Raw genomic sequence first — 24,983 nt, forward strand, 5'->3', positions numbered from 1 at the left:
AGACAAACTGATAAATAAATAAAATACACAAAAATAGAACAAACAAAACGACGATAGAATAAATTAAATGAACGTCCGTGCAAAGTAGTTTTCCCACAATATTATCATTAATATCACACAACATTATAAACTATATACAAAACAATTTGAACTATTAGGCAAACAGATAAAACTTGAATAAATAAAAGGCAAATGCTGTTTAGCCTACTTCTTGTCCTTGGGCAAAAGCTTTTTCATCTGAAACACACTTAGAGAAAAAGAACGACAGAAAGAACAGCTCCCCCAGCTCGAGACTCAGTTCTCATCGTTCATGCCTAGGAGCCGTTCAAAAGAATCGGTTCGTTCGCGAACGTCACAACACTAGTAGACAGGAGTTCAAAATGCTTATCTGGTTCAAATACGGGATAGGCCTACTACCACTTGCCCCTGAAATGCTGTTTATCAAAATTTCGCCCGTATCCCACATTATTCACTCCAGAAAAGTACAAGAGACGCGCGTTTAATAATTACAAACGCAGACATGCGCATTCACACGGGACTTGGATTACCACTGGACGTCTGTGTTTTGCCGAAACAGAGTAGGTAATTCGCGGCGGAATTATTACTTGGCAAATTACGGACATGGCGCATTCGCACGGGACTAAGAACTCAGACGTTCGCTGCAATTATTCTGAATTACCAGAGGTCCACAGGTAATACTTATCCCGTGCGAATAGGGCTATATGGTCCTTATTTGCCGGACCATCTGCAAAATTATGATGATGTTTTAGGTCATATTTATGCAGGAATATAGAAAATTCTAAAGGGTTCACAAACTTTCAAGCACCACTGTAAATGGGAACGTGAAATATGTAATCGGGTCAGTTCACCACGTCGGCATGTGTGAAGTAGGGGGAAAACCCAACATGGACGAAAAGCATGTCCTTCGTTTGCTAGGTCGGAGCATGTAAAGCTCATAAAAACTAGTTCTGTTCTACGATAGTGAGCATTCGTGCAGCATTTTGGATAGACACGAGAGACCAGTGTTAACAAGCTAGCTCGTGGTGGTTATCTTGTGAAAACAGCCGTCAGTATGGTCAATGTGCAAGCTTTAAACAAATACCGTGTCTGTATTATGTGATCTACGGAAGCCGAGAGAGGCCCTTCATATAATCCTTTTTTTATTCACCTTGTCATCCCGAGATAACGACATAATTAATTCAGGATCTCGAGAAAACAACACAACTAATTCGAGATCTCGAGAAAACAAAACCGTTATTTCAAGATCTCGAGAAAACAAAACAAAATTATTTCATGATCTCGAGTAAACAGCTGAGAAATGGTTCATTCAGGTGCGCCAAGAGACTTGTGCTATGCTGACTTTGGGGCTATTTCTCATTCTGTATAGACGCAACTTTGGTCATTAGAATGTCTGGAATAATCGATCACCTAATAAGGCAATATTTTGATCAGGGGTTGACACAGGGAGAGATTGCATTAAGTTTTTTAATAAGGGATCATTTCAAAATTAGTCCGCGGCACCTCCGCAGAAGACTGGCCCGGCTTCGTCTCTACCGACGGAGATACAGTGATCCAGCTGAGATCATGAAATAACGGTTTTGTTTTCTCGAGATCTCGAATTAGGCGCACTTTACACGGGGACGGTCTGAAACAAAAACGCAAAAGTCCGTTTTCGTTCTCACTTTTTTCCGCGTCTACACGACCGTTTTCAAGGAGGAAATCTGCGTCTATACGGCGACGCATAAATGTGTGGAATTCAATTGGATGTGCATGCCAGGCGGCTAGGTGGTGCTGTGAAAGACCTCCGCTATGTCTGCACGCATGCGCAACGTCTTCCGTCTTGTCTGATCTGCACATCTGCGCCGCGAAAACTTTGACTACTCTGGCTATGGTAAGTAAGAAAGTAAGTAAAAAAGTAAGAGCATACTATACCCGCCTCTGTTCATTAACGGTATATGTGCAGATTCGGTATAGATGTTCGAAGGACTCCTGGACGTTTATTAAAGCTGCCAGAGCAGCTTGAAGGTCCGTTGGATCGATGTAATCAGACATGCTCTTACTTTTTTACTTACTTTCTTACTTCCTGGGCTGGCATGGACAGTATATGACATATGTATGACGTAAACGCGTACCCGACGTGAGCAGATCCGAGCAGAGTTTGGCGTATTGGGTAGTTTAGACGGATATGCAACGGGGGCTGTTTTTAACTTATCCACTCTGGAAGGCGTTTTCAATTTTTTCCGTTTTTCAGCCTCGGAAACGCCGTCCCCGTGTAGACGAAAGGCACTTCCCATAAAACATTTAGTCGTTTTTACCCGACAGCGTCCTCGTGTAAACAGGCCCTTAGTTGTGTTGTTTTCTCGAGATCCTGAATTAATTATGTCGTTATCTCGGGATAACAAGGTGAATAAAAAAAGGATTATATGAAGGGCCTCTCGCGGCTTTCGTACTGATCTAAAGCCAATACTGCTTTATTTTTATCTTGACACAGATAGAAACTTTTTTTTTTTCTCCCTAGAGCACAGTTTCTGTTGATTATGGGGTGGAGAAAAAAACCACTCGCACCACAACACACTGGAACCATTAAAACATGATGTACCCACTGTAGGGCATTAGTGGTCAAGGGCATCAGGATACGGCTCAGAAGGTCACCGGGTTCGAAACACCACTGCTGTAATGATGGTTGAGGGTTGACTAGTGCTCGATCCATGTTGGAGAGGGGCTAAATTTAGAAAATTTAATCTTTTTGGGTGCAATCTGGTGACTTCTGGAGCTGCAATTGAGCCTTAAAAAGAAACGAGCCTTAATTTTAAGTGTGAATGATATTTTCTGAGGCATTTAATACACATTTTATTTACTAACTTAATAAAACGTTCTAACAGTTTAAATTTAGTTTCTTATTCCTTTACCAGAACTTTTACAAATCACTGTAATTATGAATAAAATTTAATACAAATTCCTGCAATACAAGCAGAAATCTTAAGTTATAATTTCTAGCGCGCTTAAGACAGAAAACAAAATACAGATTGCTGCAATGGAGTCGTATTCCACAGAATACAGCTTTACTACACGCAAGAAAGATGATCAATGAGATTCGTCCGACTCTGAAGATTAATATTATGAAAAAAAAAATATATATATACAGTAAATCCTCTAATACTGGCCTGTATTCCATTACTGGCCGGGACTCTAATATTGGCCGGTCTCGCTGTCGGAGGAGGTAAATAATGGCCGGACTCTAATACAGGCCGGGGCTATAACCAACGATGTTTCTGAGATCATAGTGGCCTTACACAATCGTTCCGATCTGAAAGACAATTGTGATCAGTGGCGCCCCCAGGCGTATGGCCGTACGCACTAGGCGTACCTTGGGGAGAGAGAGATTTTTTTTTAAATTATAATTGTTACCTGAATGCTTTGGCAATGCAACATAATTTGAGAAAGAGAGAGAGAGAGAGAGAGACGTGTGTGTGCCGGCGCATTTGTGTGCTTCAGGAGTGGGCGGGGTGTGCGTGACCAAGAAAGCTCATTGGTCAATGCAGATATACTTTTCTTGCACCACTGAGATTCTCTCCAGTTTTGAGAAACGGAGACAGACAATCGTCAGTAGTCAGAGCTTGTGCGAGAATTTATTGATAAGCGAGTCAAAAATGAGTAAACGAACCCTGAAACAAACGAGCTTGTTTCAGACTTTTATGAAAAAGTCCAAAAGCAGTGATCCAGGGGTGTCATCTGCTTGCCAGTCCTCTCCAGTATCAGCTAGTAACACGGCACCGGCAGCTTCCACTCCTCCGCAACCGAGCAGCAGTACGCTGCAGCTGGATGCGAGCTCAGTTCCTTTGAGGGAATTGCCTTCATCTACCTCTGAGTTTGAAACTAGCCATACATCCAGTGAATTTCATATAAGAACACCTACATCTCCCCATGTCCCTTACGATCAGAAGTAGATGGTTGCTCCACCTTGCTGACAAATGAGCCATCAGATAGCTTTACTAATGAGCCACGAGTCAGCCCGCTATCACTGACATCAGATTTATCAGACATAGGGAAACTTCAACCAGATGCCTTAAAATGTGCACCGGACTCTGTAAAGCTCAATGTCCTACAGAACCGCTTCAAACCAGACAGAGGGTGGGTGGCTCCTTCTACTCTGATTTTCGGTAAACTCAGAAAAATACCCGAGGAGTTCTTCAGCGAGTCTATGTACCCCACGTTGCGCTACAGTGTGTGTCAGAGTCGTGCGTGCGGTAGTGCTGAGCAAGTTCACTAGATTCTAATCGAGGCTATAAAGAGTTTATTGTTTATTGTCGTGTGTAGTTCACATATGTTGTTCAAATATCAGCCTGTGTTCATGGAAGGCTATTGTTCAATTTCAAGTTAAAGTTCTATCGTTGTTTTGTGTATAAACCTATAGATCGACTCTTCATAGAAACTGCAGCACGCAAGCGTTTTTTTTTTTTTGGGGGGGGGGGGGGGGGATTACACCGCTAGTGCGTACCTTACAATTCAACCCTGCAGGCGCCCCTGATTGTGATTACCGGTAGGTCTGGTGGTAACCAGGCAACCAAGCATCAACTTGACAAATAGACACAAAATCTCGTTTTTATTCATTCCACTGGCAGTCTGTTTTGCTCAAATAGAAATAGAGGCCTGCCTCTAATTCTGGCCTCCTTCCAATAATGGCCTGGACCAAGATGCACTTGAGTGAAATAAAGGCCCCGGCCTATATTAGAGGATTTACGGTATATATATATATATATATATATATATATATATATATATATATATATATATATATATATATATATACCGTATTTATCCTAATAAACGCGCCCGGGCGCGATGCAAAACATGAAGGGGGAGCGTCAATTTCGACCCTTAAATGACAAAAATCGAACATGACAAAATCATCAGAATTTAAAACATTTATTTTGAAACACATGAAAACACAGTTATATGTCCAAAAAGTCAATTAAACAATGTCCAGCTCGCTTATAAGGATAACATTGGTAAGTAAACTATTTGTAGTGACGTCACAATTCACGTCATCGTCGATGTTTATGAGCTCACAAAACAAAATGTCGTCCTCAAAATGATCCTTCACCGCTAGTTTTAAGTTAAAGGTTGTAGAACTGGCAGAGCAGAAAGGCAAACACTTAGCTGCAAAAACATTTAATGTTCACCGTAAACGTGTACAAGAGTGGTGCAAACAAAAGGTACGTCTCCACCCGTATTGATATCCGCAGCAGAGTGAATGTCCGTATTTTATACTGTCCATGTTTACTAACGCGATTTCCGGTAAAAAAAAAATCAGCGGTGAAATTGAACGTCTCTGTTGTGGTTTGTTGGATTTAAAGTTTGTTAAATGAAGAAAATGGTTGGTAAATACTATTCTAGCTCTGAAAATCGTGGAGGCGCGTCAAATAGGGAGGGCGCTTCTATAAGGATAAATACGGTATACGTACACAACTGGAAACAATAGATACCTTTTAACAAGTTTTGATTTTATGAAATATCTATAACACAAACGTTACATCACAGAATGTTAGGAATCGTTTTGATTCTGTTAAAAAGTGCAATAAACAGGAGTTAAAAATCAGTGAGATGAAGTCAGACATGAAAAGAAATGTTCCTGTCGTTACTTGAAATGTAAATACTGTGAAAAAAAATTTCAGTAATAATGGTAGTTTATGAAAGTATTCATCTCATTTTCTTCCGCTTATCCGGAGCCGGGTCGCGGAGGCAGCAGTCTGAGCACGGAAGCACAAACTTCCCTCTCCCCAGACACCTCGGCCAGCTCCTCGGGAAGAACACTGAGGCGTTCCCAGGCCAGTCGAGAGATATAGTCCCTCCAGCGTGTCCTGGGTCTTCCCCAGGGCCTCCTCCCCGGGGGGACATGCCTGGAACACCTCCCCAGGGAGGCGTCCAGGAGGCATCCGAAAGAGATGCCCGAACCACCTCGGCTGATTCCTCTCGATGTGGAGGAGCAGCGGCTCTACTCCAAGCTCCTCCCGAGCTCTCAGGGAGCGCCCAGCCACCCTGCGAAGGAAACTAATTTCGGCTGCTTGTATCCGCGATCTTGCTCTTTCAGTCATTACCCAAAGCTCATGACCATAGGTTAGCAAAGTACTCTTTCACCAAGATTTACATCATCTTAAAGAGAACCCAGTCGAAACCGAAAGAGTGAAATTGATGATCACGGCGTTACCATGGGAACAGTCGTTTTCATGAACGCGGAAGTGGGCTGTCAGCGTGCCGAGTCCGGTGTGACTGAGGAAGGGGACAAGTTTTATATTTCATCTACAGGCGTGTTCACACGGCACATATTCGCATCGATGCTGCACCGATGTATTTTGTTGCGATATATCTTACACCGGTGTAAATTTTGTGGAGCGTTCACACGTCACAACCCTGCTTACTAGAGAGAAGCGTGTTCGCACCGGTGCAGCCCCACTTGCGTTCACACGGCAGTTTTTGCGACCATGCTATACGATAGTAATAATGCGGAAATGAAATATGCACACGCGTGAAAATGTACTTCCTTTTCCCGGTTGTCATGGCATCACCAAGCGCCGGGAAAACAACGTGGATGAAGACACCAGTGTTGCCAGATACTGCTGACATTTTCCAGCCTAAAATATGTTCAAATCCACCAAAATGCACTTAAAACCGCCCAATCTGGCAACACTGGAAGACACGCAGTTCTGTTGTTGTTGATATTCGCCATTTTGGAAGCACAAAATACCAGGATGCAAATTATGCAATGCTCGTATGTAATCAACTCTCCTGACGCGTAGCGAGTCTACCCCTGTAGCGTTCAGACGGCCCATTTTATATCGCAAACTAGCATTTACTCCGGATTAAATTTCTTAAACCACCTCCCGAGCAGGGTTAGATTTGCACCGGTTTAAGCAGCTTTCAGGGGCGACACCGGTATAACTTTGTACCGTGTGAACGCTCTGCCGGGGCAGCCCCGGTGGTACACCGGAGTAACAGTTGCCGTGTGAACACCCCTTAAGATTCCAACAACAATATCCAATTTCAGCGAGGAAACAAGCACGGAGTCAGACGAACGGAAATGACCCAGATCACCGGGGTTCCACGCGTGGCGTCGTGTGAGATTAGCCCTGAGGCAAGGCTGCCTTTTTCCGGGATCTGGATGCCGTGATTTATCAGTAGTTTTGTGCTTGATGATAAAATAACAAAATTCATTTTAGAGCATTACAATAAGGCATTACATAAACATTAATCTGCCCAAATCTCTGTTACTTTGAAAGGGCTGAGCCAAGAGTTGTTGGAAATGCAGTCTTTCCTCTTCGATCGTGCAATATTTCACACTTATTCGCCCAAGGTGACGTGAATATCTGTGAATAATAACCGAGACGAAGTCAAGCAACGATATTTACTGAGCCTGAGGCGGGTCATTTTTAGTATAAAGACGCACATGATGATTATTTAAAAAATATATATATGAGTGATTCCACGCTTATGGGTACTGAAATGGGGACATGAACTTATTCACCTAAAACCATTTCTTTTTTTACCATCAGGTCACAAAACATGTAATCTTTAATGAATGATATGTTAAAAGATAACTTTAATTTTCTGAGATGTAATAAAAACATATTTATATGCCAAAGTCAAGCCTATGAGTTCCAAAATGTCTGTTACATTACTTCTGTTACGACTGTCCATCTCGCGTCTGTTACGAATTAATTACAATCTAGCTCTATACCATGTTAATCTTATTGAAAGAATGTGTATGTTTATTCTACTACACATGTTTATTAATTATATTTGCTAAAACATCACCGTCCTATGTTTCAAAAAGTAATTCTACATTGTTAAAATTGAGAATCTATATGTCCACAACACTTCTGTTACGTTCTGACTTTGGCATATAAATATGTTTTTATTACATCTCAGAAAATTAAAGTTATCTTTTAACATATCATTCATTAAAGATTACATGTTTTGTGACCTGATGGTAAAAAAAGAAATGGTTTTAGGTGAATTTTTAAAAATAAGTTCATGTCCCCATTTCAGTACCCATAAGCGTGGAATCACTCATACCGTAAAATACCAAATAATAGCCCGGGCGATTATTTGTCTCAATCACGTAAGAGACCCGGCGCGTATTAGAGACTAGGCGGCTATTTGGAACAGGCGATTAATTCCTTCTTCACAAATACCTTCCCCAAAATCTACCTCAAAACGGGGAAAAAATCATTCTCAGATAGGCCAACTTTTAACCAGTATAACTTACAGTTTGTTTAGAGTTAGATTACAGATAGCACGGTGCCGACTTCGGGGAATTTTGAAGACGCAGAATGCATCTTCGCATGGCACAGTCGGGGTGGATAAAGGATAAATCACACACCTTTTCCTGTTAATGACTAGTTAAGCGCATGCTTTACAAAATAATCAAGAAACCACACCATTGTCTGTGCGCAGCACTGTGATTTAATTACTCTGCAAAGTTATGGTCACTTGCTATCACCCTCACCCATGCAGCCTCCACCCTTTGCGCTTCGCGATGTCTGTCAATCTGAAATTGCATGGAGGGCGCGACGTTGAAGCAACATAATTAGGGTGCGAAGTGTCAAACCAAAGGGTTTTTTCTTATGCTGAAAAATAAGTGACCTGCAGTGGCTACATACTGTCATCTTGCATCACGTTTCTCTCCAAGACGTCTCCCTATTTGGCCGATATGAGCCTATTCCCCGAGTGAGTTGGTACGGTGGCTCGACCCCGTAGAAAACTTAAAGTTCGGATGAAAGTTAGTTGAATAGGTTACTGACTTGTAGGCCTACATGTTGCCTGCCTGACGCGTGCTTCTGCCCAACTTGCACGACAGATTACTTGTTGAAAAGGCCCCTTGGATTAGATTGGCCGCGAGCAGACTGAAATGCATGTTAGAACGCTCTCACCTTTTTTGTAAAGCGTCTTCCAGATCCGAATGGGTAAGGGCAAGTGAAATGGTATAAGGTCTTTAATAAAACTCAGTGTGTGCTTTGACGCATGCATTCGGCAATTTAGGTCGTTTAACAGAAGCAGCAGTCCAACCTTGGAAACCCGCAGTCCTCAATGTCACCACACACGCTGGCTTTCGTTGGGTATACCCAAAGGGGTGGCTAAGACATCTGTCAAAAGTTACGGAGTTGCATTCCTCAAGAAATATTATGGTAGACCAAGATTATAACATTGAAATGGCATGTTTATTATCACGTAACAAAATGTTGTAAACAATATTATAGAAATAATTTCATTCATTCATTCATTCATTCATTCATTCATTCATATTGTTTCGGTAGAAAACTATGCAATGCAAAATCGTTTAAACACCAGAAAACCAGAAAAGTGCTGGGCCTCAAGATTCTAGATAGAACGTTCGGACGCTTTTTTTTTTTTTTTTTTAGACCCCGGCGAGTATTCGGAACCGGCCTTTATTTGTCACAACACACGCGTACACCCGGCCGTTAAAGGGAACTCGGCGGTTAATTGGAACTCGGCTATTATTTGGTATTTTACGGTATATATATGTGTGTGTGTATGTGTATATATATATATATATATATATATATATATATATATATATATATATATATATATATATATGTATGTATGTATATATATGTGTGTGTATATGTATATATGTATATATGTGTGTGTGTGTGTATATATATATATATGTGTATATGTGTGTATATATGTGTGTGTGTATATATATATATATATATATATGTGTGTATATATATATATATGTGTGTGTGTGTGTATATATATATATGTATGTATGTCAAACTTCAAAAGCAGCATGCAGTTGTAATAAAGGCTCGTCACTTCTCTACGCCAAGTCACATAAAATACTTTTGTTTTCAAATCGATAAAACAAATCACAATCCCACCTTACCTTTGAATAGTTTTAGACCAAACTTGGTAGCATCTTAAGTGCTTTTAGGAGCAGCGTTTTCTTTCATGATTTTTGTAATTCTTCCTCACTTACGGTGACGAAGCAGTCGGCCGCTGTTTTGCCGAGTCAGGGCGCGTGATTTTCTGGAATCACCTACGTGTTTATATTAAAAAGGAATAAAGCACTGACGGATTTTCAGCCGCACTGATTTTGCCAGGATGCGCTGAAGCTGGGAAGCGTGTGTGGGTTTTCTCTCTCTCTCTCTCATTATCTGTAGCCGCTTTATCCTGTTCTACAGGGTCGCAGGCAAGCTGGAGCCTGTCCCAGCTGACTACGGGTGAAAGGCGGGGTACACCCTGGACAAGTCGCCAGGTCATCACAGGGCTGACACATAGACACAGACAACCATTCACACTCACATTCACACCTACGGTCAATTTAGAGTCACCAGTTAACCTAACCTGCATGTCTTTGGACTGTGGGGGAAACTGGAGCACCCGGAGGAAACCCACGCGGACACGGGGAGAACATGCAAACTCCACACAGAAAGGCCCTCGCCGGCCACGGGGCTCGAACCCGGACCTTCTTGCTGTGAGGTGACAGCGCTAACCACTACACCACCGTGCCGCCCGTGTGGGTTTTCTTTTTTATATATATATATATATATATATATATATATATATATATATATATATTTTTTTTTATATCTATTTTTCTGTAAATTTGTGACTTCTGAATATCTGAGGTGTTTTTTTTTTTCCCTCTCTCACAAATTTAGGACCAGTTTAAATTTCATAAATGTACGACTTTTTTAATATCAGAAATTGAGGTTTTTTTTTTTTTTTTTGTGGTAAATTTGTGCCTCAGCTTCATTGATTGATGCCCCTTTTCCACCAAAGCAGTTCCAGGGCTGGTTCGGGGCCAGTGCTTAGTTTGGAACCGGGTTTTCTGTTTCCACCGACAAAGAACTGGCTCTGGGGCCAGAAAAACCGGTTCCAGGCTAGCACCAACTCTCTGCTGGGCCAGAGGAAAGAACCGCTTATGTCAGCGGGGGGGCGGAGTTGTTAAGACCAACAACAATAAGAATACCGCGAAAGATCGCCATTTTTAAGCGACGAGAAGCAGCAGCTGTACAAACGCGAAGTCAGCTATTATTATTATTGTTGGTGTTGCTGCTGCTTCTTCTGTGTTGTTTTTGCTTCGATATTCGCACCAAGGTTTATGCAAACGTAGCGACGTAACTGACGTATACAGCGACATAATGACGTGGCTTCCCTTAGCACTGCGAGCTATGGAAAAGCAAACTGGTTCTCAGCTGGCTCGCAAGTTGAACGAGTTGTGAACCAGCACCAGCACTGGCCCCGAACCAGCCCTGGAACTGATTTGGTGGAAAAGGGGTATGATTTGATTGATTGATTGATTGATTTAAAAAAACAACAAGCCTACAATGGCCCAAATACACTCTTGTAATTTCCTGAATTATATCTGCTGAAATCAATATTTACATCTAACAAACAAAATCTGATATGCTCTTTAATGTTTCCTTCATTTGCTCTCTCTCTCTCTCTCTCTCTCTCTCTCTCGCTTGCTCAAAACCCAGTTGCTTTTCAAAGTGGAAGGACAAAACCTCACAAATCAGCGTGCCGAGCCCCACAAGTCTCTAATCAGTAAAAATGTAAGCTGTTCCGTCTTCGTTCAGTATTTTTCTTTTTTTTTTGGTGTGTGTGTGTGTGTGTGTGTGTGTGTGTGTGTGTGTGTGTGTGTGTGTGTGTTCCCCCATGAAAGTAACCTTCACGAAGCACTTACTGTTGACTAAATTTGATTTCCTCCTCCTTTCCTGGTAGATGTCTTTAAGAACGAAGCAGCGGATGCTTAAAGACGACGGCGAGATCTTCAAACAGAGGAGGTTCTTTGAGGAGCAGGTAACTCACCCAGTACCTTCTTGTCGAATAAATTCACGTGAAAAGTTGAGAAATTGCTCATGATTGTCCAATACCATGTTGGCGGTTTTGTTTATTTGTCACAGTTCCTGCAGAACAGTAAGAAGTCCCTGGCAGGAGACAGCACCTTCACCGACACGGTCAAGCAGATGCTGTCGTCTCGGCTCAGCATTCCAGACTGTCCCAACTGCAACTATCGGAGAAGGTAAAGTTTACATGTGGAAAAAAATTCGAGGGCTCACGTGTATGATGTCGTCAGGCTGAGAAGAACAGAGCCACGCCCAGCCTAATCATGGCAGTCGAGGACATGATACGGAAGATTCTCCTGTTCGATTTTCCTAGTTTCTTTCTTTCCCAAACGTATTCGCCAATTCTTTCCTGGTACTAGTTGTGTTTTTTAACGTCTGTCACTGGTATTTCACGCCTTTGTCTCTGTCCATCCGCTTACCAGGTGCACGTGCGACGACTGCAGCCTCTCTCACATCCTCACGTGCGGCATCATGGACGCCCCCGTGGGGGAGGAGCTTCACCTGAAGCTGCCGTTGCAAGCGGAGCCTCCTAGAGACTACCTATCTGAGGTTCATCCTCCAAGCATGTCTTCAGGAAGCTCCGGCTCTGGGTCCGGTTCCGGCTCCGCCTCCAGTTCCCCAATCACTGTCCAACAGCACCCGCGCCTCCTCCTTCCTCAAGATGGCGCACCAACGTTGTGAGTCACGCTGCGAGATCTTTCGATCTCAAGACATGAAGTTAGCCTTAAAAGTGATTTTTTTTTTATGATCAAAATTCTATTTATCTCATTTTATTAAATATCGGAATGCATTTTTGATCGCTGCTGTAGCAAGTTTTGAGTGTTTGAAATACGCTCTGTAATACATCAGTTAGGGCTGGGCGATATGAGAAAAAAATTATATCATGATGTATTTTCTCAAAATTTTCGATCATGATATATATCACGATATAAATCAAATCACCATTTTTGTATTTTCTTTAATTTTCTGCTCAAAATATGAACATTACAAATTAGTAGTTCCTTCCTAATGAACAAAAATAGCTTAACAAGCCTTCAAGTTTCACAGAACCCAAACAAACTGGATGCACATTCTTTTGTTCTTTTTGTTCAAATGAATAAACTGAAACTGAAAAATAAAAACTATATACCATTGTTAATCATTTGTGCAAATTCTAGCAGCTTTCAAATAAACATAAAAGACGTATTGACGCGTAAACCTTATGCTGCAAGGAGAAAAAAAGTGCAATCCTGTACGTCAGTGTGTTTAAGGTTTTGTGTAACACTTTGTTGTATGTCCGATTTTAAATATCCAAAATACCTCCACGCAACCGAAGATCTCTGGCCCTTCTTTTCAACGATGTAACTCCAGGGCAGTGCTCTGACTTTCCTGTTCAGAACTCCGGTCAGTCGGCTTCTCGCTCATTTTTATAATCGCTTTGTTTCACGCTTTGTTGGAGAAATGCCGCGCTCCTGCAAACTTCACCCCAGCCATGCTGTGCGTTGCTGCTACACGTGTGTGCGTTTGTGTGCGCACGCAACCTAACTTGACGTGGCTCTCTTCCAACTGATTGGTTACTGTTTAGTTATGATTGGCTATTCGCGTGTCTGTCAAAACTTCGGATGAAGTAATTTTATTGAAGGCGTAGGCTTATCGTAGGCATATCGTACGTGTCTAATTTCTAATCGTAGAGATTTTATATCGTGAATAACATCGTAATCGTAAAATCGCCCAGCCCTAATATCAGTCCATATGTCAAAGTGACGGCCGTAAACGAGATTCGCCGAAACCTGTACGAGACATTAGGGCTGTGCCGATAGACGATGCCATCGTCCATCGACGATGGTGGTCATCCATCACGATGGAGAGCCACCATCGTGATACCACGCCCCCTCCTGTCATAATCATGCATATACGGTATCATCTGGGCCTATTTAACCTAAAAAGTTAGTTTTTTGTTAGTTTAGTTAGTTAGTTTTGTTTAATATATAAATATATTATATAATATATAAATACATAATTATATAAATCATTATAAAGTAATATCCTATTACCGCTTGTTCACGTAGGCTATGGTGCAGGGACGTGCTAGTGAACATAACATGTGGTTACACAAATACAGTATGCTACTAATAATACATTTTGACTTCATTTTTTAGCCTACACTATACTTTTAATGTAAAATTTGTCATGTTGTTCAAACAAATAGCCACTATTAACGACTTCAGTCGGGAAATATTGCACCTGATCAAACGGCAGTGAAGCGCAGACTTCGGCAGAAGTCAAATAACTTTAATCTGGTAAACAGGCCTACTTTCAGACACAGAATGTTCCACTCTAAGCCATAATGTCAAACCAAATGGAAGAATGAAGGTGATTCTGACAAATGTAAAGACAGTAAAAAAAAACAATATTAAATCATGATTTTAAAAGCTGGTGCAATAATTCAAACACTAATAAATTGGGAAAATTAGCGCGTTCAAGTGCGCACTAAAGGCCGAAACGCATCTTCAGTTGATATGGTGTAAATAAACAATGAGTAGCTTAAGTGTAGTTTCTTCTCATAGTTTGAATACTAGTCTTTCATTGTAAGAGCTGATTAATATCTTGCCGTGATCAGTGAGTGCTCGGGGAGGTTCATTTCCACCTGCGCTTTGCGCAGCTCATTTCTCCGAAGCCAGCTGTGCGCAAACGCAGTGTTGACTGCTCGGCAAACTCCAAACGCTCGGTCTGTACTGGCCCTCTGTTGCGCAAGCGAGTTGGTTATGGCCAGGTTCAAACTGTGCCCAAAACAACTTAACCACGCCCATTTCAATTGCCTGATGGCTGTGACAATATTCGCCCCGTTGTTATACAGGCGATCTTTTTCTCCTCTATTTTCCATTCGGCAAGTGTCTCGCGCAATGCGTCTTCTAAATTGTCCGCTGAATGTGTCTCTGGCATGAAACTCGTCTGCAGGCATTTGGACTGCATTGCCCACTCTCGGTCCACATAATGTACGGTAGCTGACATATAGGGCATCATGTTGCAGCTGGACCACATATCTGTTATCAAGGCCAAATATTCCACATCACCTAGCGCTTTTTTTTTCTTTACATGCCAAAGCCTTGGATGAGTATTTAATACTTTTAATAATAATAATAATATATTTAATAATGTGGTATTAAAATCCCCCCCAGCCCACGATATGATCGTCCATCACAATGTTTGCACTGTAAACATCGTCGATGCCAATTAAGGGGACATCGCACAGCCCTACGAGACATCGTAGGACGGAAGTAAAACGTACAGCGCAAATCGAAATGGCCAACGTCGTCAAAAGACGCACGCCTTCTTTCGAATGCTGAGGATTATTTACACCCTATACAGTGCACTCAAAGTATCCCACAATGCATCACGAAAAGCAGTGTACAACGATGGTCACTAACCAAAGCAATATATCCCATCATGCATTGCGGTCACGCTGAAAGAAATCAAATTAAAAGTCTCAAATGTGATTTAATAAAAAGCAGCGGCAAAGAAGAAAGAAAGGATTCAGCCTTGATTTAAAAGAACTGAAAGACGCAGGGACTTCGTATTGATTAATAATGGAAATGCGCTCTGTATAATCTGGATTTAAATCACAAAAACACACGCACATATTTATTATTTTGAAAACCCACCAGCCGACTGATCCGGCACGTTTTAAAGTGCATATCACGGGTAAATTCAGGGGCGAGATCAATGTAATTCTCCTGTTTTATATTAAACTTTGGTCAAATATCTGTAACATTCTGCATTTTGTGCAGTTTTTTTTTTTTACCTTGCGCAATACCAGAAAAATTCAGTTGAAATCGAGCCATTTGAGGCGAATTGGTCCGTCTCTGAAAAAACTTGGCATTTGGATTTCCCGGGAAACATTGATTTTCGTGACGTCGCGTGCGGGACGCCTCCTTCTGAATCCTACGTCAGCGCTGGTCTGTTTATGAGAAAACGACCTGGTGGTTTTCTGCAAATTTCTTCAACGTCAGGCTTTCGTCTAAACCGGGGAACAGGGGCGCTGCGCCCTCTTACTCTCAGCGTGCGCCCTCTTACCGAAATGCCCATTGAACCTCAAGTCACACTCAGGCCATGCACTTGTATGCTACTGCACAACATGCAGTCTTTCTCAAAACGATCTTTTCTCCGTGAAAACATCCCAGCAACACCACGTGACAATGTGTCTGATCATCAAATATGTTATAATTACTCCAAAAATATTCCAATCATCGTAGATACACCGCCAGACGGTGCAAAAACAATCCGAATTGGCGTTTTCCAGACTGAGGCGCCATGTTGTTTACTTGTCGCGGCTGCTCTCGCAAGATTTGACATGGGTTACATACAAGGTCAGCTGACTTGTAGAGCGAGAGTTCTCGAGACTGAATGACCTTTCACGCAGCAGCGCGGGAGTTTTTGACAGAAGTAGTTGGCGAGTTGTTTTTGTTGACACTTGGGCATTTAAAGATGTCATCCCGCGGCACGAAGCGGAAGAAAGCTAAAGACTGTCCGGGGCAGAAGAAGATTACTTCTTTCTTTTTCAATGTTGACAATTTGTTACAATTTCCCTCTCAGATAGCCTCAGAATGTCCCATTGGAGCCTCAATTTTTCAAAGGCTTCACACGGTGGGGGGACGGACAACCGGCACCATCCCCCCACCCCCACCCCCCGCTTCGCTCCCTCGCCATGGTGAGCGCCCTCATACTAAATTTTTCTAGAAAAAACCCTGAACGTTATCGCGTAATTATTAAAATGGTTAACAGATGTATCGTAGGAGGGTGTAGCAACACCAATCATGATGGGATTAGTACTCATTCAGTGCGTTTGCATGCACATAGAGAAAATCGAATTTCTGTCGTTGCTCGACTGAGATCGAAGTTCTAAATGGCATGGAAACACCTTAGCTCGGCTGAAAGTGAACCGAACTTGATTTCTCGTAATCGAGCTACGCGACCTAGATTATGCGATTGTAGCCGAGCTACTTAGTGCATGTAAACCCTATCGAGCTACGCAGTCGAGCTACTTACTTCAGCACTGCCCCTTCCGGGAGTGACGAGACCACAAGCTGGAAACACGACAGCCTCGGTCGGCATGACAACAGTAGTAGCGAGCAGCAGAAGAGGTCAGGAGGAACAAACGAAGAAGAGAAAATGGCGAGCAGAAACGTGCACTTCTGGAGCAATGAGGAGACAGAGTTCATGCTCATTCAGCTTAAGGAGTTGAATATATTACAATTCATGGACGGGAGAAAAACGCGCAATGGAGAACACGGAACTGATAACTTTGTTTACACTCTTGAATAGCTCTTCTTCATGACGACAACCGGAAGTGTACCAACACGATGGGGCATGTAGCGCCACCTGTGGCTCGGGTGCACAATGTACCTCACACAATAGCTCGATTTCCTTGTGTGCATGTAGGATTGGATTTCTCTGGCACCCCTGCTGGGATCCTTAGCTCGATTACCGATAGCAGCTCGATTTGGCTGTGCATGTAAACGCACTGAATGTTTCCCAAAAGACCGGACAATGAGAGAGAAATGGGAGCGCTTGGTCTACACAGGCTGTGCACTGAAACCGTGCAAAGCTCTCGCAGCCTGCTGGCGCTTCCGCAGGTGACGTCACGAATCTGGCTCCAGACTCCCTTGGGATTTTTCCAGACGCGTTTTGTTATTTTATTTTTTTCTGCTGTAGACAGATGGCCTTGTGCAAAATTACCCTTCTGGATGAGCGTGTAAAAGGATGTACTTTCATATAAAAAAAATCCACGAAATTGGTCCAGGATATGCACTTCAATTGTGCGACAGTACAGTAATGACGTAAATACCAGCGAGACGGAGTAGTGTCCGAAAGTGGGTTTTTTTCCCCCCTCATTTAACCAATGGTTCGAAGTCGTATGGAATAATCTCCATCACTGATGAAGCTGGCAAATCTCGAAATGAATCTAAATCGGAATGATACGGCGATCTGACCGCTGTGTAAACAGTTTTCAAAATGGCGGCGCTGACACTTTACGTTTGAAGTCTCGCACAAGTAGGGCTGTGCGATATATCGAATATACTCGATATATCGCCGAAAATTCTGTGCGCGATACATAAAATTATTATATCGTAACTATCGAGTATTTTATGGTCATCTTCCGACTTGCATTCGTTTCGTGTTTGTTTAAAGCATTTCCTGGTGGTTTTCTCCCTGTCCCTCAGGCAGTAACGTGAGAGACTGCCTAAGGGTAAAGAAAACAATAACGTCACGCACTCGCCAACCAATCCCGGGCGACATCTCGGTGCTGAAAGGAACTTCCGGGAAGATTTTCTAGCTTCGGTTGTGTTGCCAGATTGGGCGGTTTTAAGTGCGTTTTGGCGGGTTTTGAACATATTTTGGGCTGGAAAACGTCAGTAGTATCTGGCAACACTGCCGGCGGGAAGATTTCCTGGTTCCGGTTTACAGCGCTGACTCAGTTCGTGCAATCGCTGGTGTTGCGTAGGCTACCGTGTAAGCTCTGTCAATTTCAGCGACACATTAAAAATGGAAGTGGACGAATTGGTTCCTAAAAGAACTAGTAAGGGGTCAGTCATCTGGCATTTTTTTTGGATATCGTGAGGAGGACGTGGAACAGCAAATGCCGGTTTGTAAAGTGTGCAAAAAAACCCTGTCATCATGAAAGGCAGCAGCCGGAATTATACACATCTGAGAGGCAGAGCCAGAAAACATTCAGTTCAAAAGTGTGCAAAGAGAAAAATGATGTTTTGCAGATCTCTCTCTTCTCTCCCTCAATCTCTCTCTCTATATTGTGGATGTTCCAGTGGTTCTCAGTAGTCAGGTTAATAGCTTGGAGATCTATTTTTTAAAATAATTTAATGAAAGAGCACTTTTCTTATTTAGGCTAAATGTCTTTCTCAAGGCCTCTGCATGCTCTTGCGACAAGGCTTTCGCAGATAGCTTTTCGCAGACAGTTGTAATTTATTGTTGAGCGGCGTGCGCGATGTTATTCACCGGCACAACGCAAGGGGGTGTGAAGTCGCTAGGAGTAGTTGGTGGGTGTGGTTAGTGGAGTGTTTATCCTCCGGTTACTTATAATGACTAGAACTGGAGTCGTATAGATGTACGTACTTCCTCAATCAACCGCTCTTCGTGCTGCTCCATCTTCGCTCGTGTTTTTAAAAATGCCGGTCGTGAAAACAAACCAAACCGGGAAAGTAGGGAAGCGGAAGTGCGTGTACAGCGGATGTAGAGTGGACCAATCAGAGCCCTCTTGTCTGCGATGCTGTCTGCGAGGCTTCTGCGGTGGTCACAATTTTTGGGAGGTGCGCGCAGAGCGTCTGCGAAGGTGGGGGAGCTACGCAGACGCTATCTGCGACACCGTCTGCGAGGACTGGGTTGTCAGCATAAATTGGCCTTCAGTGTTGAGCTTGCACTTTATTGGTTTGAGCTCTGAGCAGCTCTGTATTGTGTTGCCCCTTTGTTGCAATTTTCAAGATTGTTTTTGCAGTTTGTGCCGCATCTTCGTTGAATAAAAATAGTCTTATTTCAATTCAATTGTGATTAATCACGAACATGACAATTTAAAATGTGTTGTTGAAAACCACCTGTAAAGTTAACCAAGAATGTTATTTAATCTGCAGGGATTGGAGTGAAAACAGTAAAGAGTAAAAGTTACATTTCATGGGGTCCTTTAGAGGAGATTTCGATATATCGAGATATATATCGTATCTCGTGAAACGGAGAAAATGTATCGGGATATTCATTTTTTCCCATATCGCACAGCCCTACGCACAAGTCTGGTGAAGATCGTGCGGATAAGCGACGCCTGCCGTTGGACCAAACGAACTACATTCAACGTGGATAAAAACCGAAAAGGCCGATAAGTGTAATATAACATGCCAATACGAGTCACGCTATAACGTTAATAAAACAAAACATAATTGAATAACGCATTAATTAAGAAATAAAGCAAGTTTAAAAATGACTTCAGTTCCTCTTTAAATTGCCAGCGCTATTCAAGCGCAAAGCGTTTTATTCCTCTTATACCATTACCGTTTTTTTTTTTTTTTTAAATTATACATACCACCGCTCTGGGGGGCGGGGCTATATACTGGTTTACCTCTGTCCGTCCGACTGAAACACCATTTTTCTCAGCAACCACAAATCATAGCTGCTTGGTACCAAACTTCAGCTTGGGGTTCTGTACCGTGTTTACCGTTTTCAGGTCTGTCGCACATCGACTTCCTGTTTACCGACTGAATGTATTTCCAAAACGTACAGCGTGGATTTTGACGCTATTTCAAAATGACCGTTTCCCAGGATGCTATGTGGAATCCCTGGGGAGAGACACTGCTCTTTACTTCCTTGTCTCAGGGTTAATTCATAATAAATGTCCTATTCCTTCGATCGCTCGCGTTCCGATATAAGCGAGAGCGGGGGTAAGCGAGCAGGTGATCTTGTTAATTTGTTAGTGAACAGTACAGCCGTTTGTAGCGAATCGAGGGGTCCTTGAGGCGAGTTCGTTCCTGTCATCACTTCCTTTTGCGTTCTCTTTAGTGGCAGCGACGACGACGACGACGAAGTGCCTGCGCTGCCATCCATCTACCCCCTGAGCAGGTACGAGGATGCCAGCGTGGTGGCGAGTATGAACGGCCTGCACGCTCAGCTCAACGGAGGAGCAGAGAACACGCCGCTCAAACATGAGGTGGGTGAGCGAGCTCGTTCATTTGCGCAGGATAGACACAGCACTATGTTCATTTGTTCATCAATTTAAAAAAAAAAAAAATTGAAAATTTCAGATGACTTTGCAGTCAGCATCTTTAATGTGTTACCTCGAGGAAGAAAGTGTTTTTTTTTTGTTTTTTTTAATTATTCTGTTCCACAGACGTCTCTCTGACTGGACTGTGCCTAGCGAGTCGATAGTTGCGTTCGTGTTTATTGATTCGTTCGCATTTTCTTTCCAAAGTGACCTGGAATCATAATCTGGGGCTGAATACAAATTACGTTATTAAATACGTACTCAGTAATGTAATCTCTCATCTCTTGGAGTACTTCTGATCAAACTAGTAGTAAAAAAAGCAAAATGTACCTTAGGCCATCCTTAAAAAAAATCCGTTTCCTGTCCACCGGGTGAGCAAAAAAATTGGGAGGGAGGGAGAGATTTTTTTTTTTTTTTACTATATGGATGGATAAGAAATCGCAATGCTGTGTTTGCTTTTTCTTTCAGTACTTTTTTATTACAAAAGCAGACACATTTAATAAAATATGACGGTTTAATCAACTGAAACTTGTACAAGAACTTTAAGTTAGCATTTTAAATGCTGACTGCAACATTTGCAAAACTTTTACAAAGGTACTTAAAATGTCCGACACACGGCCTTTTTGTAGTTCTAAATCGAGCGTTAGGCCGAGTTCGGATGAAATTACACTATTAAAATGATCACTGAATGATTTGTTTTTCTGAATCTTTACTGTTTTGTTGTTCGCTAGAATACCATTTTGCGATTTCACACTTAAGCAAACGTTTGAAAACTCCGGATCCCCTTCCTTCATGGTGGCTGCCGTTTTTTTGTGCCGCACAGCGCATGCGCAGAGCTGATTCAGTTCTGTATTCTGCGCGGAATGCAGGGCTTTCCACAAGCGCCAGCTGCCGGCCATACAGCCGGCTACTTTAATGACTATTATTTTTGTAGCTCACAGGCTCTAAATATTAATTTTCGATTTTAATAAAATTAAATGTTTATCTAACGAACTGACAATAATGTCAAACTGAACCGCACTCATTTAAGCTGTGATTCGCGCTGTTTGTACCGATAATAACCACAAATTCCCCGCAGACTTCGTTGATCAAGGGAGAGTAACTCATCCGCGGCCCCGACATGCGGTGTGTGTGCGCGCACTCGGCGGAGGCAGTAGTGTGTCGGAGGGAACAGAAGCAGAGATGACGCTTATTTTGTCTCTGGTAAACCAGTCTTCTCTCGTTCAATCAAAAGACACCGTTGGTTGTAAATGAACCCAAACTGAGTGGTTGGAGTGTATTTTCATACACAAATGGAGAAATGTTTGCTGAGTGTGTAATTGTGTAGCCGCCACTGCAGACCGTTGTCGTTGTTAATTCATAGCATGCTCAGCTGCGTGAATGTGTCATGCACCGAAAATAAGAGATTTACAAGCCAGGAACGCCTCATGATGCAATACGCAAGAAAAGAAAGAAGATTTACTGCCATTTTGCTTTGTATTTGAGTAAAGTGAATAAATAAATGGTCTGTGGAAAATACATTTAATCCTGGGAACTGCGTGCACAGGAGTTTATTTTGTGTTTACTCCCCCTCGGCTGGCTACTTATTTGTCATGGCTGGCTAGTATGAGCCTTAGTGGAAAGCTCTGGGAATGCGGAAATGTCAAGTTCGATTTTAGATTTACCAACCCGAAACAAATGTCGAAAAACCGGCGTTAAAAAAAAAAAAATTTCAGCCGCACAAACGGCACTCACCCGGCAGGTGGACCGGAAACAGAACATTTTTTAATAATGGCCTTATTGATTTCTGTGTTTTATTTCCAGACAGTACTACTTTACATGCTTTAATGAAACCTGCTTACCTCTATATTTAGCTAACAGTCATTTTTAGTCTCCATCTCCGGAGGTGCCGCTATCTGTGGTTGAAGTGTCACATCTATGATTTTTAAAGCCTTGTAATGGATGTTGACCCGCCGAATGGAGGAGACGTCATATTTTCTGGTTTCCGAGATTCTCGTTAGCTGTAAGAACGGACGGTTGAACGTTTGTAGGATTTATATGGAATTACGATTGTAAGCAGGAGATTAGAACTGCGTTAGAGTTTGGATTTGCTCTAAACAGGGTCAAGGTTAAAACAAGGTCAAATTTTGTGAGAGTTTGCTTTGACACTTGAAAGGTGTTTTAAGGGTATATCTGGTTTGCAGATTAGTAACGAATCGGAGTTGACTCGGTAGTGGAGGCGTTCCTGTCGACGCCGTTGCCGTCAAGTTCTCTCGCACGTAATTCTCAAGTGTCAGCTGTATGTACATGATCTGTGAATTCATATGAACTCGTTTATTATCCCCCGCTGGCCAAAAGGCCCGAAGGAGGATTATGTCGTAGCGATGTCCTTCTGTCTGTCCCGGGAAGGGCGCTCACCTTCTTCTCACAATTTTCGGAGGAATTTCACAAAACTTGGCAGGATTCTTTGTTATGTTGGTAATACGCATATTCTAATTTCCTTAAATTAGGTCACATTTCCCCAGAGTTACAGCACCTTGATTAACAAAATTATACTTTGACAATTTCATCAGTGTGTTTTCCTTCTGACATCAACTCCTCTCACAATTTTCGGAGGAATTTCATGAAACTTAGCAAAAGGCCTTGTTATATATCGGTAGTACGCATATATCTATATATATCGGTAGTACGCATATATATATATATATATATATATATATATATATATATGTCATTTACCAGCTGGGAGGTCCGTATCGTGAAATACCGTGACCGAGGTCTTGCAAGTAGTATTCAAGGCCGAGGTCACGGTATTTCACCATACGGACCGACCTTAAGATGGTAAATAATATATTAATTTTTTTCTAACAGAAAAACGAGAGCGCCCGAAAGGGAAAACCGAGCCGAGCCGCCATTTTGAATCCTCATTCACGGCTGTAATGCAAATGGCTTCCTCCTCGGTATACAAGTGCACTTCCATGGCAGGAGAAAACTACATTTTGCCGCCTATGTAGTCCTCTATTTCTACAAAACTGAGTCATTCAGGATTCAGCCACGTTTTTGCTCGGCGTTAGCAACAGTTAGAGGTTTTTATCTTTCTCCTGAAATGTTTTCTTTTATTTCTTCTTCCTCAGGGGAGTAAAACTCGCTTTCGCTGTGAACACTGTCGTTATCGCTATCCATGCTGTAAAATTAATGCTATTCTCCTGAGGAATGCGAAAATAAATGTTGACAAATTGCTGCTATGTTTGTTGTTGTTGTGAACGAGCGAGTCGCCAGAGGTCCGTAACTGGGGTCCGTACCGTAGGATACGGACCTGCTCGCCAGCCAATCGGAACGCAGGATTTGGACCGCGAAAAATTTTTTACTTATTTTGTTCAGTTCGGTCGCATTTTCCCAGAGTTCCAGCCCTTGATTAACAACTTTGTACTTTGATGATTTCATGAAGGTGTGTTTTCCTTCTGAAATCAACTCCTCTCACGATTTTTGGACGAATTTCTCGAAGCTTGGCGAAAGGCCTTGTTATATGACGGGAATACGCTGATTGCGATTTAATTCCGTTTGTGAAAATTTTCCCCAGAGTTTTGACCTTTGATTAAATAACTTGTACTTTGACAATTTCATGAGGGTGTACGTTCTTCTGAAATCGACTCCTCTCACAATTTGTGGACGAATTTCACCAAACTTGGTAGAAGGGTTTGTTATGTGACCGTTATACACAGATTGAAATTTCGTTTAATTTGAGCAAATTTTCCCAGAGTTATGGCCTTGATTATTAACAAACTTGTATTTTGGCAATTTCATCAAGGTGCGCTTGCTTTCTGAAATCAACTTCCCTTACAATTTTTATTATCCCCCGCTGGCCGAAAGGCCCGAAGGGGGATTATGTCGTCGCGATGTCTGTCTGTCTGTCCATCCGTCCGTCCCGGGAAGCGTACTCACCTTCTGAAATTGACTCCCCTGACAATTTTTGCACGAATTTCATTAAACTTTGCAGGATTCGTTATGGCCGAGTCGCCAGCGGGGGATATTGTGCTCTCAGAGCACTCTTGATTTTATGATAAACAGTAGCACAAGACCACACAAGTTTCTACCAGTTTAAAGCACGCAATACCAGAAAATCAGTTGAAATCGGGCCATTTGAGGCGAATTGGTCCGCCTCTGAAAAAACTTGGCATTTGGATTTCCCGGGAAACGTTGATTTTCATGACGTCGCGTGCGGGACGCCTCCTTCTGAATCCTACGTCAGCGCTGGTTTGCTTATGAGAAAGCGACCTGGTGGTTTTCTGCAAATTTCTTCAACGTTATCACGTAATTACTAAAATGGTTAGCAGATGTATCGTAGGAGGGTGTAGCAACACCAATCTTGATGGGATTAGTACTCA

General features: G+C 42.4%; 1 protein-coding gene across 2 annotated transcripts in view; it reads left to right on the top strand.

Moving 5' to 3' along the window:
• The window catches only part of fam193a (family with sequence similarity 193 member A), a 153,660-nt gene that overhangs the window by 93,069 nt on the left and 35,608 nt on the right, over window positions 1-24,983 (top strand). For both annotated transcript variants that reach the window (XM_060926554.1, XM_060926553.1), the window contains exons 9-13: window positions 11,514-11,588; window positions 11,758-11,835; window positions 11,940-12,058; window positions 12,305-12,559; window positions 20,418-20,565. In XM_060926554.1, the coding sequence (XP_060782537.1) occupies window positions 11,514-11,588; window positions 11,758-11,835; window positions 11,940-12,058; window positions 12,305-12,559; window positions 20,418-20,565 (675 nt within the window). The remainder of the gene's footprint in view (window positions 1-11,513; window positions 11,589-11,757; window positions 11,836-11,939; window positions 12,059-12,304; window positions 12,560-20,417; window positions 20,566-24,983) is intronic.

This window comes from Neoarius graeffei, chromosome 7, assembly GCF_027579695.1.
Source record: "Neoarius graeffei isolate fNeoGra1 chromosome 7, fNeoGra1.pri, whole genome shotgun sequence".
In the NCBI taxonomy this organism is placed as follows: domain Eukaryota; kingdom Metazoa; phylum Chordata; class Actinopteri; order Siluriformes; family Ariidae; genus Neoarius; species Neoarius graeffei.